Consider the following 16598-nt stretch of genomic DNA (forward strand, 5'->3'; position numbering starts at 1 on the left):
CTAAACTATTTAGTTTACAGACATTTCCTTAAACCCCTAAAACACAACACAATGCAATAGGTAAAATAGGTAAAACAGCTGTGAAAATTCAATACAGAAAATTCAGCTATTATTGTTCTTTTTTAAATGCCTATACTTTTTATGATCCAATCAAATCCTGATGTATATCAAGTCCCGTTCTTCATTTTTCCTGATATATATTTTGTCTCACTCAGAAATTATATTATTTATATTATATTATATTTTATTATATTATATTATAATGCCTTTCTCCTAACTCCATCTGGAACAGAGCAGCACTTCAGAGATATGAGTTGTGGTGGTTACACTATAGCTTAGTCATGGAAGAATATCATACCAATTTCCAGTCAATCCTTGAACAGCAGGAATCCGAAAACCATTCGAAGGAAAAATGAAAGCTGCTCCTTTCACATCACTAAGTCTGTCAATCACTGAGCCTCTTTCACTTTGGAGTTTTGCCAATTTGTTCACACAGTATGGAAAGGTATTGAGTGAGCTTGACCATGAGTATGATGTGGGTTCCTCCAGATAACATGAAGGAGGGCCAGAAGAGAGAGTGGAAGACCATGCTGCTGCCATAAAGACGGTTCAGAAGGAAACTGCCCTGATGCTCGTTGGAGTCATGGTAACATGTCACCTGCTGGTGCATCCTCAGATGCTCTGAAATATTCTGTATCATAACATGCAGGGCGGTGTGGTCCTTCTGGCATTTTGGCACATAAAAACACTGTGGAAGAGCAAATGTATGAGTTATATATTTAATATTATGTATTAATTTTGTATTTAAAGAGAATCATTTATGAGTTATAGAAATCTGCTGCTTTTGGATATACTTTAATATCTACACTACAAATTCAAAAGTCTAAGTTTTGTTGTTGTTGTTGTTTGTTTTAGTAATGCATTTATTCAGCAAGAACACATTGAATTTTTTGTGACACAAAAAGTGACAATAAAAGACATTTTTATTGATACGATTTCGATTTCAAATCAATTCTGTTCTTTTTAACATTTCTATTCATCAGAGAAAACTGGAAAAAGATCCCAACAAAAATATTTAGCAAAACAACAGCAAATATTAGATATAGAGGACTATAGTAGAATAATTTCTGAAGGATCATGTGACTCTGAAGTAATTGATGCTGAAAATTCAGATTTGACATCTCATTAATTACATTTTATAATATAATAAAATAGAAAAGTGTTCTATCTATCTATATGTTACATTCATTGACTTTAAGTTTCCTTATTTGGTCATTTTCCTGTTCTTGTTTGGTTGATTTGATTAATCCCCACCTGTCTCCATTTCCCTGATTACCTCCCGTGTGCTTAAATACCCTGTCTGTTTAGTTCCTCCTCGTCCGTGATTGAGTTAAGTTTATGGATTATGTTGGATGTGCCCTTATTCTCCCGCGATCATTAAAAGTACCCTTTATATATCTTCTTCCTCGAGCGCCTTCATTCACACACCAACAACCCGTAACAGAATCACGGACCCAAAGTACAGTTTATTTAGCTGTGTTTTTCTTTCGTTTTGTTTTGTTTTCCTTCCTCCCCCAGAATGGCAATCCCAGCAGTCCGACTCCTATGCCTGGAGCAACTGGACCGTTCGCTGGAGGACCATACCAGGGACTTTCTATATCTGGCGTGCCTTACCCACTTCCCCGACCGCTCGCTCAGGCCGGTGTAATAGAAGTTTGAGAGCGAGCGGTCGGGGAAGTGGGTAAGGCACGCCTGCCAGCGAATGGTCACAGAGAACCGAGAGCGCGACTGACCAGGTGTGTGAGCTGGCAACACCGTGCGTCGTGGGAGTATTAGTGAAGATCAAGGGCGTGGAGGAAAGCCCTGCCCACACTTCTGCGACTGAGGGTGAGCTGCAATTGGTTTCTGGAAATTACATGGAGGACCTTATAGACTGGTTTGTGGAGGTAAACCCTGAATTTTCTGTTTCTCCGCTGGTTCCGTCCAGCCCTGAATTTTCTGTTTCTCCGCTGGTTCCGTCCAGCCCTGAATTTTCTGTTTCCCAGCTGGTTCTGTCCAGCCCTGAATTTTCTGTTTCCCAGCTGGTTCTGTCCAGCCCTGAATTTCCTGTTTCTCCGCTGGTTCTGTCCAGCCCTGAATTTTCTGTTCCTCCGCTGGTTCCGTCCAGCCCTGAATTTTCTGTTTCCCAGCTGGTTCCGTCCAGCCCTGAATTTTCTGTTTCCCAGCTGGTTCTGTCCAGCCCTGAATTTCCTGTTTCTCCATTGGTTCTGTCCAGCCCTGAATTTCCTGTTTCTCCGCTGGTTCCGCCCAGCCCTGAATCTTCTGTGTCTCCGCTGGTTCCGTCCAGCCCTGATCCTCCTGTATTCCCTCCCACTCCCACCTCTTCCTAGACCAGTCAGTTCCTCTGCTCCACTTCTGCTGGTTTAATCCAGCCCTGAATCTCCTGTTTCTCTGCTGGCTCCGTCCAGCCCTGATCCTCCTGTATTCCCTCCCAGCCTCCCACTCCCACCTCCTCCTAGACCAGTAAGTTCCTCTGCTCCACTTCCACTGGTTCAATCCAGCCCTGAATCTCCTGTTTCTCTGCTGGCTCTTTCCAGCCCTCATCCTCCTGTGTTTCCTCCTGGCCTCCCTCTCTCATCTCCTCCTAGACCATCCAGTTCCTCGACATCATCTCCGCTGGTGCCAGTCAGTCCCGCAGCTTACCCTCAGTCAGCGCCATCTGGGCGCGATGGTTCGCTGCGGGACTTCCAGTCTCCAGCTCCGCCTTGGCGTGTGGATTCCCTGTCTCCTCCTCCAGCCACTGAGCCCTGGACTCCACCTCGGTCCTTCGACCCCGCGGCTCCGCCTTGGCACCCTGCTCCCTCGTCTTCACCGTGGCCTGTCATCCCACCAGCTCCACCGGGCTCCCTCGTCCCTCCGGCTACACCTTGATCAGTCGTCGACCATCCGCTGCCTCGGGACTCCACTCCTATGGCTTCTCCTCGTCATTCCATCCCTCCGGCTCTGTCAGGCTCCGGCTCCCTCCGGCTCCACCTCTGTCCTCCGTCGCTCCGACACCGCAGCGGGCTTCCGGAGCCCCGCCTCTGCCTCGGTCGCTGGTGCCTTCAGCGCTGCCCCGGACCCCCGGCGTCACCCTGGCCCTGCGGCTGCTCTGCTCCATCATAGGCTCCTCACCCACCGGCGCAGTCTCCGTCTATTGGCTCCCTTTTTTCGTCAGCTCCTCCTCCACCATTGCTCCTCCCGCCGTCGACTCCCCCGTGGGTCATCATCATAATCCCCACCTGTCTCCATTTCCCTGATTACCTCCCGTGTGCTTAAATACCCTGTCTGTTTAGTTCCTCCTCATCCGTGATTGAGTTAAGTTTATGGATTATGTTGGATGTGCCCTTATTCTCCCACGATCATTAAAAGTACCCTTTATATATCTTCTTCCTCGAGCGCCTTCATTCACACACCAACAACCCGTAACAATATATATATATTCTTGCTAAGCCCAAGCTTTTGAACCGTATAATGTGTATATATAGCCTAGGAGGATTATTTTAAATTGAAGGTCCATTAAATTTTTTGTTAATACACAAGAATCCTTGTCAGAATAAACAGAACACTTTTTCTGTCAATTAATGGGGTCATATGATGCTGTTAAAAATAACATCATTTTGTGTATTTGGTGTAAATAAAATTTGTTTATACAGTTTAAGATAAAAAAAACACATTATTTTCCACATACTGTACATTCTTGTTTCTCCTCTATGCCCAGCCTTCTGAAACGCTCATTGGGCTCATTGGTCTGAAAAGCGAGATGTACTCTGATTGGGCAGCTATCCAGTGCATTGTGATTGGCTGAATACCTCAAGCGTGTGACGGAAATGTTATGCTCCGTAACATATTGTGATGCCCTGTCTGGCTGGAGTGATGAGACGTAAACATAAAACCCATTATAAACGTGATATAAACATGATTTCTAGTCGTGTCCTCTTTTTTTTTGGAAGGCCAAACTTAATAGTTTCACTTTCTCAATGAAACAGGGTCACACACTTGAGTGAGTGGAGGCCGACTTGAGTGAGCAGAGGCAGCCGGCTTGAGATTCTATGAAGGAGCGTCCATTGGGCTTGTGGAAACAACATGTGACGACCCTGGGCTGAAAAGCGCTTTGTCCATAGTGAAAGCCGATCCAGCGATCCATACTGCAAAGTTGATGTATTTCCTCAGCGACCAGCTCAGATCAGCTCCAGGTATGACGAAGCGGATATCATCCTCTTTTGGAAGGCCAATCAAAGTAGTTTCACTTTCACCGTGAAACAACAATACTACAACGAGAATAAAAGGTACACCTTCTTTCTTTGCATGAACATCTGGGTGCCGTTATGCAAATCTTCACACATAGTGACGTAGAGATGTTGGTGGTGTGTTAGAACGAGCCATTTATAGTGTGGACGAGTTTTAACTTTTATAAAAAATATCTCTTTGGATTAGAGACTTTAGTCCTTGCAACTTAACAGATCTTCTTTATGCACCAAGAGCTTGTAACATTTCAAAGAGAAAGGAAAAATTTAAATCGCATCATATGACCCCTTTTATTTTTTTCCACTTGATCATGAAAATTATGAAAATTATATTTTTAAGAGACTGCTTAATGCTCAAGAGTTTTCAAGAATATTTTTGTAATTTTATCCATTTTGTAAAGTCAATCACTCTACAACCCCGCCCTCCAAAGGCATGTCAGCCAATCAAACTTAAACTGTAAATCTAAAAATGCAAAATGACTGTCGGAGGGAATCTCTTAATTTTTGGATTGACTAAAATTTCCTTAGGAACTGGACAGCATAAATTGGAAACTGTCTTCAAAGAATTTGATGTGAAATATTTTAGTTTATATGTTGAACTGTTGAAAATATTCTATTCGCCTCCATTTAATCTCATTGTCTAGGAGAAACAACTGTTAATCACTTTATGTCCTACCTTGTCATGTGTATTTTTATGAGACCAGTTTGTTTATTTCCAATAGTAGGAGTTATATCGCTCTGATCTTCCTCAGTTTGCTGAACGTTTTACCTCAGAGCTGATGTCCAGCATCTCCTCATTGTGAGAAAGAAGCCCAATGCGGCCGGTGGCGTTCAGGCTGACATAGACCTGCAGACAGGGGAACTTAGAGCTCGGCCAGCAGTCAGAGCCACAGTTGTATGAACAATTGATATCCTTTGTTAGTGTGGAGTTTAGCACAGTGCAGGTAGTCTCTTCGGTCAATACACTGCATTTTACGACAGAAAGAAAACATTTAAAAGAAAAATATCTATTTAAAGCTTCACTCAAAAATAAGATTTCCATAACGGGTTGACCATTTGTGTGTGTGGTACACTAAACCAGATTATTTAAATGTGTTGGCTGAAGAATCACCAGTGGCCAGTCAGCATGTGTCATGTAGTAAATTATGCGATTGTTAGCAGATTGCATGTCAAGGACCTTCATTATCTAGATATAGATATCCAATTGCAATCAAAATGATTCAAACTCAATGTAATAAATGTAACAGACATAATTTATAAATGTAAGCTTTTCTGATCCTAAAGTTTTTTTTACAGTTTATAACAGTTATAACAGCAAATTTTTATGCTACTTATTTGTATGGGGTACAAAATTAAGTTTTAATTAGCTTTAGCTCTTACATTAATTCACTTACATTAATTTAGCCCATGTATGAGCTTAAGTTGAGTAGTATATGGTCAAGTCAAAAGAGCTCTCAAAATGTATTATTATTATTATTATTATAAAAACACATGTGGCTACAAGAATATTTCCTAGAAAGATCCTAGAGACACAGCCGGCAGCCTTATTGATAAGTTTAAGATTAGACCTGTGAAGTTCTGGAAAGTTTTTGTGGCAACATTTATTAAAATATTATTATTAACATTTAATAATTATGTAAATGATTCAGTTGCACTATATATTACAGTACTTGTACTAACAGTGTACTTACCCAAGAAAATACTGGACAGTATATGGTAACCACATGGGATTAGGGCAGGTTCAGGGTTAGTACCTAGTTATTACACAGTTATTATAATTGCTATATCAATTACATAATATGCACATGTGGAACAGGACTGTAAATAAAGTGTTATCAGTCTCTACAAAATGTGACTCTTAGGGGTTGAATAGTTTTGTACATATACAAAAACAAAATAACTTTCTATAAAAGTTAACCTATGCCTTAAATTAAATTTTGATTACAGCAGCACAGTGTCTTAGACTTAGAGGTCAAGGGGGTTGAATAATTTTGATTGGAGCTGTATATAGCTGCATGCTGATTTAGTTATTGTTTTAGTTCACAGTTAAATATTATTAAAGCAGCTATGATATTACACTACCTTTCTGCATAAGCGCGCACCATGGTGATACAGATCACAAAGTACATCATGACTGAGCTGAACACCATTCCCAAACCCAACAGAATGGCTCTGTCCTCCCCGGCCTTCAGCGCCATTTCTGTCCTTTTTTTGTCCTTTAGCTCATTTCCCCGTAATGTCTTATAAATTACCCTGGGAAAAGAACAAATAGTAAAATTGTTTATAATTTAATGTACATTTACAGGGTGCTGATTGGCCACAATCAAAATTTTTCATAGAGACAGTTAGAGCAAGAGCTAAACAACTGTATACCTTTGTTGCGTGACTCGTGCTGTTTTGACCCCCTTCACAAAGAACATCTTCTTGAAAGACCTAATAACAGAGAAATCTTTAGATAACCACACACACACATTTTACATTCTGTCAGACTGAACACTGCACTTACACACAAATAAAATAAATAAATAAATAAATTGTACATCACTGATCAAAAAATATATATCTTGAAAATGATTTGAGCTTATAAATGTTCCATTATACCATAGTTGAGTCATAAAACTGTCTGACTCTTTCATAGTTTAACACATTTTGTAGAAGCCATGTAGTATTGATTTCATAATAGAATGGTTTTACTATGTAAAGAATACATTAACTATTCACTGATAGTGCACTTCAGTGATGCATAAATCAGCAAAGAAAGATGGTCCATAACTCCATACTGTAAGTGCAGTTTCTGAATAATCTGAACATAGATAGCCTAAAGAAAGCTTGAGGAGCAATGCCAAAATCAAGTGGTTTGTTTAAGTTCAAATCTAAATTTAGTTTGGAAAAAAAAAATCCTTTTTAAATAAATATTTCTCAAATCCCTTTCAACAATGACTGAAACCTAGCCAAAGACTGAGTATTCAGCATGTCATATCTAGCCTTATTAATTCAGGAAAATGTAAATTATTTGCAACAGGATGCAATCTACATTCACTTAAAATCGAATGAAATTCAAAGAATATATAATATAATATAATATAATATAATATAATATAATATAATATAATATAATATAATATAATATAATATAATATAATATAATATAATATAATATAATATAATATAATATATATTTAAACAAAAACTTTTATTTTGGATGTGATTTATCGTGATTGATCCTATGACAGCAATAATAATAATAATTATATAGCAACTTACAGTGCATTCAGGCTATCAATTTTTACCTATCACGTGTTCCCGGCGAATTGAACCCCAACCTTGTGCTTAATAGCACAATGCTCTACCACTTGAGCTACAGGAACACATATATATATATATATATACACAACAGTTCTATCTGGTCCTTGAATCTGATTGCCATCCGTTTATCAGTAGGTATCACTCTGCTTGTGGTAAGTGGCAAGTAATATGGCCAAATTAACTATTATTTAAAAAAAATAATGCAGTTTTTTGTCACTGAATGTAGTTTTAAGAGTTTTTAAAAGCGAGAATGTACTTTTTTAGACTTTAAATTTGCGATTAAAGATAACGTCTATTTGAACATTTGCTTTACGTTTACGTTTTTGGAGATGTGAGCTCCAAGACATCAGCAGCCGTTTAGTGCTCATGACATGAAACCACCTAGAGCATCCTTAACTCGCTAGTGTGTGTGTGTGTGTGTGTGTGTGTGTGTGTGTGTGTGTGTGTGTGTGTGTGTGTGTGTGTGTGTGTGTGTGTGTGTGTGTGTGTGTGTGTGTGTTCATGAATTTAGTCTTTGGTTCTTATAATTTTGATGATTTTGGCTCACATTTAAAAAAAAAAAAAAAACCAATTCACTATCTCAACTAATTAGAATATAATGACATGCCAATCAGCTCATCAACTCAAAACACCTGCAAAGGTTTCCTGAGCCTTCAAAATAGTCTCTCAGTTTGGTTCACTACACTCTAAAAATGTCTGGGTTAAAAATAACCCAATTGGCAACCCAGCGCTGGGTAAATATTGGACAGAACATAGTCATTTTTACCATTTGAGTGTTTGCATTTTTATGGTTCTGGGTTATTCTTGCTGGGTTATTCTCATAATTTCACTTTTGCTTAACAAAGCAATCATGGATTAATGGATCATGGATTAATAAATAATGAAGAATACAGGTTATTTAGACTGTTAAATAATATTTTTAATGCCATCTGACATTCACAAATTTGTACCAATGACAAACGTGAAATTTTTTTTTCCAGCAAATGCAAAAATACAAAATAAAAAAAATAAAAAACAGAAATACGGCTGCAATAAATAAGAAAATTATTTCTGAAAGACCTGTGTCTAGCTGTTTAACTATTACGTTTTAACATGTTTAGCTATTTAAATACACAGTTAAATGACAATGACAATTAACATTTTTTAAATTTAAATGTAAAGTCATTTAAAGATGTCCTAAAATTTATATCAAGTATATGAAGACTCCTATGTAGGTAGATGTGCACTGCTTAGGGTAGTCCAACATATAGTTCACCCAAAAATGAAAATCCTGTCATTTATTACTCACCTTCATGTCGTTACAAACCCGTAAGACCTTCGTTCATCTTCAGAACACAAGTTAAGATATTTTCGATGGAATTCGAGAGCTTTCAGACCAGGGTGAATAATTAATGAAAATTTTCATTTTTAGGTGAACTATTGTCAAACACTTAAGCTTTGAAGCAAAGATCTCCACCTGAGAGCAGTGTACTCTGCTATAGAGCCTGTCTATGGATTGACAATATTCAAAAGGAATTGCAAATTATATTTTCAATTGCATTTTCCACATGTGACAAATTGTGACATAATCCAAACACAACTGCAAATCTTGAACAAAAACACGGTTTCAAAAATACTGAACAAAAATGACTGTTTCAGTTTTCATGAATGCACAGTAACTGCCAAATTTCAAATGGAAAAGCAAAGTCCGTTTGCAGCCGTATTTTCCATGTATTATGAGTAATAAGCCTGTCATATTGAACAAATAATGCATCATAGCAGCTTTACAGTATTAAATACAACAGTAAACACTCAGTTTTCAGTTAAATTAGTTCATCATTGATTCAGTGATGTATCGTCCCTCTGTGCAATCAAGTCGATGATATCGCTTAATATTAATTGTCCCCAACTAAGGAAAACCAAGGAACCAAAACTCCATCGGTGCCAGAATGGAGAAAAACCTTGGGAGAAACCAGTATCAGTTGGGGGTTATCCTCCGACCAGACGAAACCAGTAGTTCAATTCCAGGCTGCAGCAAAGTCAGATTGTGCAGAAGAATCATCTGTTTCCTGTGGTCTTGTCCTGGTGGTCCTCTGAGACAAGGTCTTTACAGGGGATCTGTATCTGGGGCTCTAGTTGTCCTGGTCTCCGCTGTCTTTCAGGGCAGTAGAGGTCCTTTCTAGGTGCTGATCCACCATCTGGTCTGGATACGTACTGGATCCGGTTGACTGCAGTGACCCTCTGATCGGGATACGGGTGGCTACGGTGACCTCGGAATAAGAGAGAAACAGACTAATATTAACGTAGATACATCATAAGAACAAGTACATGGTGTTATTAATAACCATGTCTGTTTTTTCACTGTCGCACATGTTACCTGCCAAAACTCAAATTACTTCAGCATCTGAATTTCCAATGCCTCACATTGAAAGCTGCAAATTTTTGTCAGAGGTGGGACCATACTATGGAGAGTGTTTGTATTGGGAGGTGACGTTACTCTAAGACAATTGTGCCAAATGCTTTGAACATTGGAGGTTAAGTAAAGGCAGCTGCCACTCCAAGAGATGTGTGCTAAAGAACAGACAGTGCAACCCGGATCTCCCTATATTCTTGGCACCTTACACAATAAATAATTCTGTCATTTTTACCCCAAATGCAGCTACTATTGACACAAATTGACAGCTTTCTGTGTAAGGTATCTGAAATTCAAATGCTTTTCAATTGCGTTTGGACTATGTCACAATTTATGCGTCCACATGTGGAAAAATGCAATTAAATATACAATTTGCAATTCCTTTTGAAAATTGTCCAGAATATCCTTACCTGTCCATTGATTATGATCAATGTCTGAGAGATCTGCTGGCATTTTTTAAATCGCCACTACAATTGGATGGGGTTTTGTGGACTCTGCTTGGTTAAGGAATTCCATGTTTGTTCCAACCTATAAAATAAAGTTAAAAAAAATACAAATTGTTTTAATAACAGTGATTCAGTTCAATTAACTGTGTGAAATTCATCATGAAATTGAGTCCATTATGATTATTTGTTAAATTCACCTATGAGTTGGTCTACAGAAGCGTAATATGCTACAGTGATTGGCTGAAAGGTGTGCTTTCAAACTGTCTAATCAATGGGATGTTCCAGTCATTATAAATCACAGTTTTATGTTAAAGGAGCATTGCGTAGGTTCTGAAATTTCTAACCGTTACTGACACCAGTGGCCGTTAGAGGAACTGCAGCCAGTCTCATGCTCGTTCTCAGTGCGCACGCTCTTTTTTTTTTTTAACTTATGAGGAGTGTCCGTGGGTGTCTGAATTGTGCTGGAGGCTGGTCGCTTCTTTCCATCCGCAGAGTCCATTTGAAAACACTATTGCCGCTGCTTAGTATAATGGCTGGCGTGCCGTATGGTTGTAAGCCCAAGTAGACCAGAACGCGCATGATGTCACATTTTGTGAATTTTCGCACCAATTCGGGCCCAACTCCTACACACACAATTGAGCCTACAGGCTGATAGAGGCAACCATGGTGGACAGTCGAGGTGTCATTCTTTTTTTTTAATCATGGTTGGCTCATACATGTACAAATAAAAACTCTATCTTAAAGATTTTTTTAAAGTAAAAACCTCCACATAGCTCCTGTAATATGCTGGCTATATCAAACACACACAGTCACTGGCACAGATAAGGGAGATCACACTGCATGCGCGCACACAGACATTTCTCCATTTCTATGACAAGTCACGAAGGTACTGGGTTACTCCACAGCTTTAAAACAGTCAATATACACTGTTGGTACACTTATAGGTGTACCAAAGTGATAAGGACATGTCAAAAACACGATCTGGAAAATGGATATATGATGTTTACGCTCATAAATTATGTACATTCTGAACACAGAGTTACAAAGTGCAGCTTTAACTATAGCACGAAATAAATAAAAATATATGTGCGTTTAAGTTACGTGAGGGTTAACGTTAGTTGATTATCACAGACAATTATGTAAAATGTATAATAAACATGAACTTACTGTTATACGCCTCAATAAGACTGCACTCGATGAGTTTTTCTCTCACAAATGTATCCATGTGCTTTTCTGACAGGAAAAAAACAATATTTTGAATTATAACTTGTATGTAAAAAAAACTTTATAAACCACACAAGCATCAAATCACCTCATTAAGGCGGCCTACGTCACTCGCTGTAAAAAGCCCTGAGATGTTGATTCTTTTCCGGGAATCACTTTGTTCGAGAATTACTGAACCGGTTTATTTGAACTGGATCGTCGGTTCTTTTAGACCTGCGGTCCGACTATATTGTACGTAATTTGTATGATTTACATGTCGAGATGGACAACTGCAAGCGTTTACATTAGAGCAGAAAGTCGTATTCGCTTATTTGAACTCATTTGACTCACTTAAATGTTAAATTCGCTTTTTAGTGTTAGAAACTACTTTTTCCTCTATTTTCACAGATATTCGCATATTTCAGCCATCCGTCACTGTCTGAAACTTAATAAAACTGTATTAATCTGTCGTCTCAGATACCTTAACACGATTATGCGAGTAACGTAACGTAGGTTGGCCGTTTGAGGTAAACTGTTCATCATTTAACGTAAATAATGTTGGCCTGTAGAAGTTTAACAGTATTATTGCCGCAAAAAAGTTATAATTCTGCCAATTTAAATTATTATTAATGAAAACATTAAATAAACTTACCTTAAAACAGTTGAAAGCCGTGGCTTTGCCCCGTTGTTCTTCCAAAATGTCAGTTGGGGAGCAATTTAAACATCTTCAAGGCGCGTTAAATAACCCAGCGCTGGCCTGAAACAACCCAGCGACGCAACCCAACAGGTTTAACCCAACACCTGGTAAATTGAAACTACCCAAAAGTGTTTAAAAAGAAATAAAATAACCCAACAAAATGACCCAACAGACTCAGCCCAACATTTTGGGTTAAAAAATAACCCAGCCGTTTTTAGAGTGTAGGCTACACAATCATGGGGAAGACTGCTGATCTGACAGTTGTCCAGAAGACAATCATTGACACCCTTCACACGGAGGGTAAGTCACAAACATTCATTGTCAAAGAAGCTGACTGTTCACATTAATGTTCCATTTACATTTATCTGACGCTTTTATCCAAAGCAACTTACAATTGCTATATATGTCAGAGGTCACACACCTCTGGAGCTACTAGGGGTTAAGTGTCTTGCTCAGGAAGACATTGGTGTCTCACAGTGGATTCCAACCCAGGTCTCTCAAACCAAAGGCATGTGTCTTATCCACTGCACCAACACAAACCCCACCTATCCAAGCATGTTAACAGAAAGTTGAGTGGAAGGAAAAAGTGTGGAGAAGGAGAAGAAGAACTGGACTGTTGCCCAGTGGTGCAAAGTCCTCTTTTCAGATGAGAGCAAGTTTTGTATTTAATTTGGAAACCAAGGACCTAGAGTCTGGAGGAAGAGTGAAGAAGCTCATAGCCTAAGTTGCTTGAAGTCCAGTGTTAAGTTCCCCATCCCAGTCTGTGGGTGCAATATCATCTGCTGGTGTTGGTCTATTGTGTTTGTGTTTGTTTTTTTGTTTTTTTGAAAACCAAAGTCACTACACCCGTTTACCAAGAAATTTTGGAGCACATCATGCTTCCTTCTGCTGACCAGCTTTTTGAAGATGCTGATTTCATTTTCCAGCAGGATTTGGCACCTGCCCACACTGCCAAAAGCACCAAAAGTTGGTTAAATGACCACGGTGTTGGTGTACTTGACTCGCCAGCAAACTCACCAGACCTGAACCCCATAGAGAATCTATGGGGTATTGTCAAGAGGAAAATGAGGAACAAGAGACCAAAAAATGCAGATGAGCTGAAGGCCACTGTCAAATAAACCTGGGCTTCCATACCACCTCAGCAGTGCCACAAACTGATCACCTCCATGCCACGCTGAACTAAGGCAGTAATTAAAGCAAATGGATCCCCTACCAAGCACTGAGTACAAACATTAAATGAACAAAATTTCAAGAAAGGCCAACAATACACTAAAAAAATAAATAGTGGTCTTATGAAGTATCCTAATTTGTTGAGAGAGTGAATTGGTGGGCACCTGTAGTTCTAGCGTGACATTTTTGAATTAGTAACGGAGGATTGGGCTCAACTGTTAAACTGTCACTGAACAACTGGTGGAACGAAGTAATTCTGCACAAAAGAGGGTTTTTAAAGACACTCCATTGTTGTTTCTTACATATTTACACACTCGTGCTGTCGAACTGTTGTATAAACACAGTATCACACTTGTAGCTATGAGATAATGTTGTATATCTGCACACTGTGATTATTTACAGCCAAATTACAACCCTGTCAATATACAGCCATATCTCCCAGCTACGAGTGTGATATTGTTCATATATATTCAACATCCTGTAAGATGTGGCAAATTCTACTCAACCTAAAGAAACCCAATTCTTAAACATGAATTTTGCCCAAACTTGGTCATTAGCGCTATTAGCGTTATCACAGCATTCAGCGCTCAAACGTGATTAGCATTTTGGTGGTCAATGCATATTCTTATTATTATTACTATTACTATTATGCCGGCAGCCATATCACCCTGCAGCCCAAGACCGGTTGCCCACTAAAGCTAAGCAGGGCTGAGCCTGGTCAGTACCTGGATGGGAGACCTCCTGGGAAATCTAGGTTGCTGCTGGAAGAGGTGCTAGTGAGGGCCAGCAGGGGATGCTAACCCTGTGGTCTGTGTGGGTCCTAGCGCCCCAGTGTAGTGATGGGGACACTATTCTGTCAACAAGCACTGTCCTTTGGATGAGACGTTAAACTGAGGTCCTGACTCTCTGTGGTCATTAAAAATCCTGGCCAAATTCGTCCATTGGCCTCTGAATATCATGGCCTCCTAACAATCCCCATATCTACTGATTGGCTTCATCACTCAGTCTCCTCTCCACCAATAAGCTGGTGTGTGGTGGGCGTTCTGGCGCAATTTGGCTGCCGTCGCATCATCCAGGTGGATGCTGCACACTGGTGGTGGATGATGACAATGTAAAGCGCTTTGAGTGCTTAGAAAAAGCCCCATGTAAATGTAAGGAATTGTTATTATATTCAAGTCAAGTCTATGCATATTCAACAAAGCATGAGCACACTTATTTGCAACTATGAAGAGCAGGGGTCACCAAAAGAGTTGATGGTTAATAGAGCCCCACTTTCAAGATTACTTTGTCATTACTCAGTGCATCAGGGCATAAAGAGAATTACATTACAACAAGTACATGCTCACAGATCCATGCTGTATCGGCAATGTCAACTGTTTCTTAAGCGGAACATGCTTTTGCTAAATGCAGAACCATGCCAAACATAAAGTATTCTAGAGTAAATACGTTATTGATTCACTGACCCTGGTTTGGAAAACAGCCTAAATCTTTATCCTTGAAACAAGGATTCTACTTGGACAAAAAAAAAGCTAAAGCTCTTTCATTCTGTTCAAAGTCATATGATTTTTAAGTAATGAGATGATTGAAAGCACTGAGCAATGAGGGACGTCATAATATTTTTGCAAGCTGAGAATGAATAGTGCTTTTCTATAACACCTAATCGATAAAGGTTTTTGGTTGATTGAAACCATCTAACGTTGTATCCATTTGATAATTAGATTTAAAAATCAATGCTCTCAAAGTATTCCTTGGAATTCACAAATAAAATATGCTTTTCATTCACATCAACGGACATCAGCTTATTGGCTTTCTGTTGTATTTCTCTATGTCTCACTGGACATGGCATTGTAGAGCAGTTGGTTTTAACTCCAGGACAACTTGAATCAATTAAAGTACGAGTGAAAATGTATTATTGAAACATTTTCCCTTGACGAAATCCTCTGAGTAGGCTATCCTCTGAGTACTTAACAGAAGGCAGAGTGGCATTTAAACCCATGCATGCTCCGTTTTACTAATCAATATATTTAATCCAAAGCTTTCTGTTTATACCCCTTGCAAGGCCAAGGACTCTACATACCTGTATTGATAGATTTGAGCCAATGAAGAGCAATGAAATTTCAAGAAAGCATGTTGAGTCAATAACCGTCAGCCTTCTCTTGCTCCTCTTAAGACCCGTAAGGGTTTTTAAAATACCCGATAATGCTGCTGGCAGATTTGTGGCTTTTTGGGCCATGTGCCAATGTGTGAAACTGTGTAGGGCAGCAATTTCCTGCCAAATGATGTGTGGAATGAGTCCTTCCTAGCCAGCACAACACCCTGACCTTGCCCCTTTCAAGCATGGAGGTGAAGAACTGAACAGAAATAACCATGTGTCACTTTTTGTCAAACCTCTGTCACTGAGCTTGCATGCATGATTTATGGTGTCAACTAAAGCAAGCATCACTACTACGATTACTCGTAGGTGGGATTAGTGATTTGATCCTCTAAACCTAAGGTAAGAAACATAAAGCATTTTTATACTGTAAAACAAGATGGTCGTGGGCATGCAAAGGGAATGGTTCCAGTTGCATTTCTATTTGGACACGGTCAAAGTTCACATCAAGGCATTTCGGTTCCTCAATGGGGAAATACAAAAATCTAAATGTGCTAATCATGGAATGTTGGTAACCAAATAGCTGCTTTTAGTCACTGGCATTAATAGTATGAGGAGAAAAAGACTAAGAAAGTCAATGGCTACATGTCTTCTTTTGTGTTCAACAGAAGAAAGAAATTCATAGACGTTTGGAACAACATCTCGCCACCAAAAAAGTATTTTAGTCCACACCTATACAACACAACTATAATGACATAGAGGAACAATATTGTTAAGCTGCTTTTCCACCATTGGGCCAAATGGTATAAGGAACTGTTCAAGTTATGTTTTCCACTTCCATAAATTTTGCATCTGAAAGGGAAACTTATAAATGTACATACAATAAGGTCACATGCCTCTGCAAAGGCTGGAATACATTACACTACTTTTGCCCAGACTTTTGCCCCACTTTACAGACTAATTACACAAACACTTGCATAGTGTATAATGGGCGCCAACTCCGATT

The 16598-nt window shown here is 39.2% G+C and overlaps 1 protein-coding gene and 1 long non-coding RNA gene across 2 annotated transcripts in view; both read right to left on the reverse strand.

Moving 5' to 3' along the window:
* LOC132155193 (uncharacterized) overlaps nt 1-12556 on the reverse strand; it is a 530067-nt gene extending 517511 nt beyond the window's left edge. The window contains exons 1-3 of the long non-coding RNA XR_009437228.1: nt 12286-12556; nt 11598-11663; nt 10395-10512 (exon numbers count right to left, since the gene is read on the reverse strand). This is a non-coding gene — a long non-coding RNA (uncharacterized LOC132155193). The remainder of the gene's footprint in view (nt 1-10394; nt 10513-11597; nt 11664-12285) is intronic.
* kcnmb2 (potassium large conductance calcium-activated channel, subfamily M, beta member 2) lies at nt 279-15763 on the reverse strand. Its single transcript, XM_059564054.1, has 5 exons — nt 15578-15763; nt 6660-6719; nt 6369-6539; nt 5056-5251; nt 279-748 (listed from the first exon to the last, which is right to left on the reverse strand). The coding sequence occupies exons 2-5, from the start codon at nt 6704-6706 to the stop codon at nt 464-466; spliced, it is 699 nt and encodes a 232-aa protein (XP_059420037.1). The 5' UTR covers nt 6707-6719; nt 15578-15763; the 3' UTR covers nt 279-463.
* Between the last annotated feature and the right edge of the window lie 835 nt (nt 15764-16598).

The sequence above is a fragment of the Carassius carassius genome, chromosome 12 (genome assembly GCF_963082965.1).
Source record: "Carassius carassius chromosome 12, fCarCar2.1, whole genome shotgun sequence".
In the NCBI taxonomy this organism is placed as follows: Eukaryota; Metazoa; Chordata; class Actinopteri; order Cypriniformes; family Cyprinidae; genus Carassius; species Carassius carassius.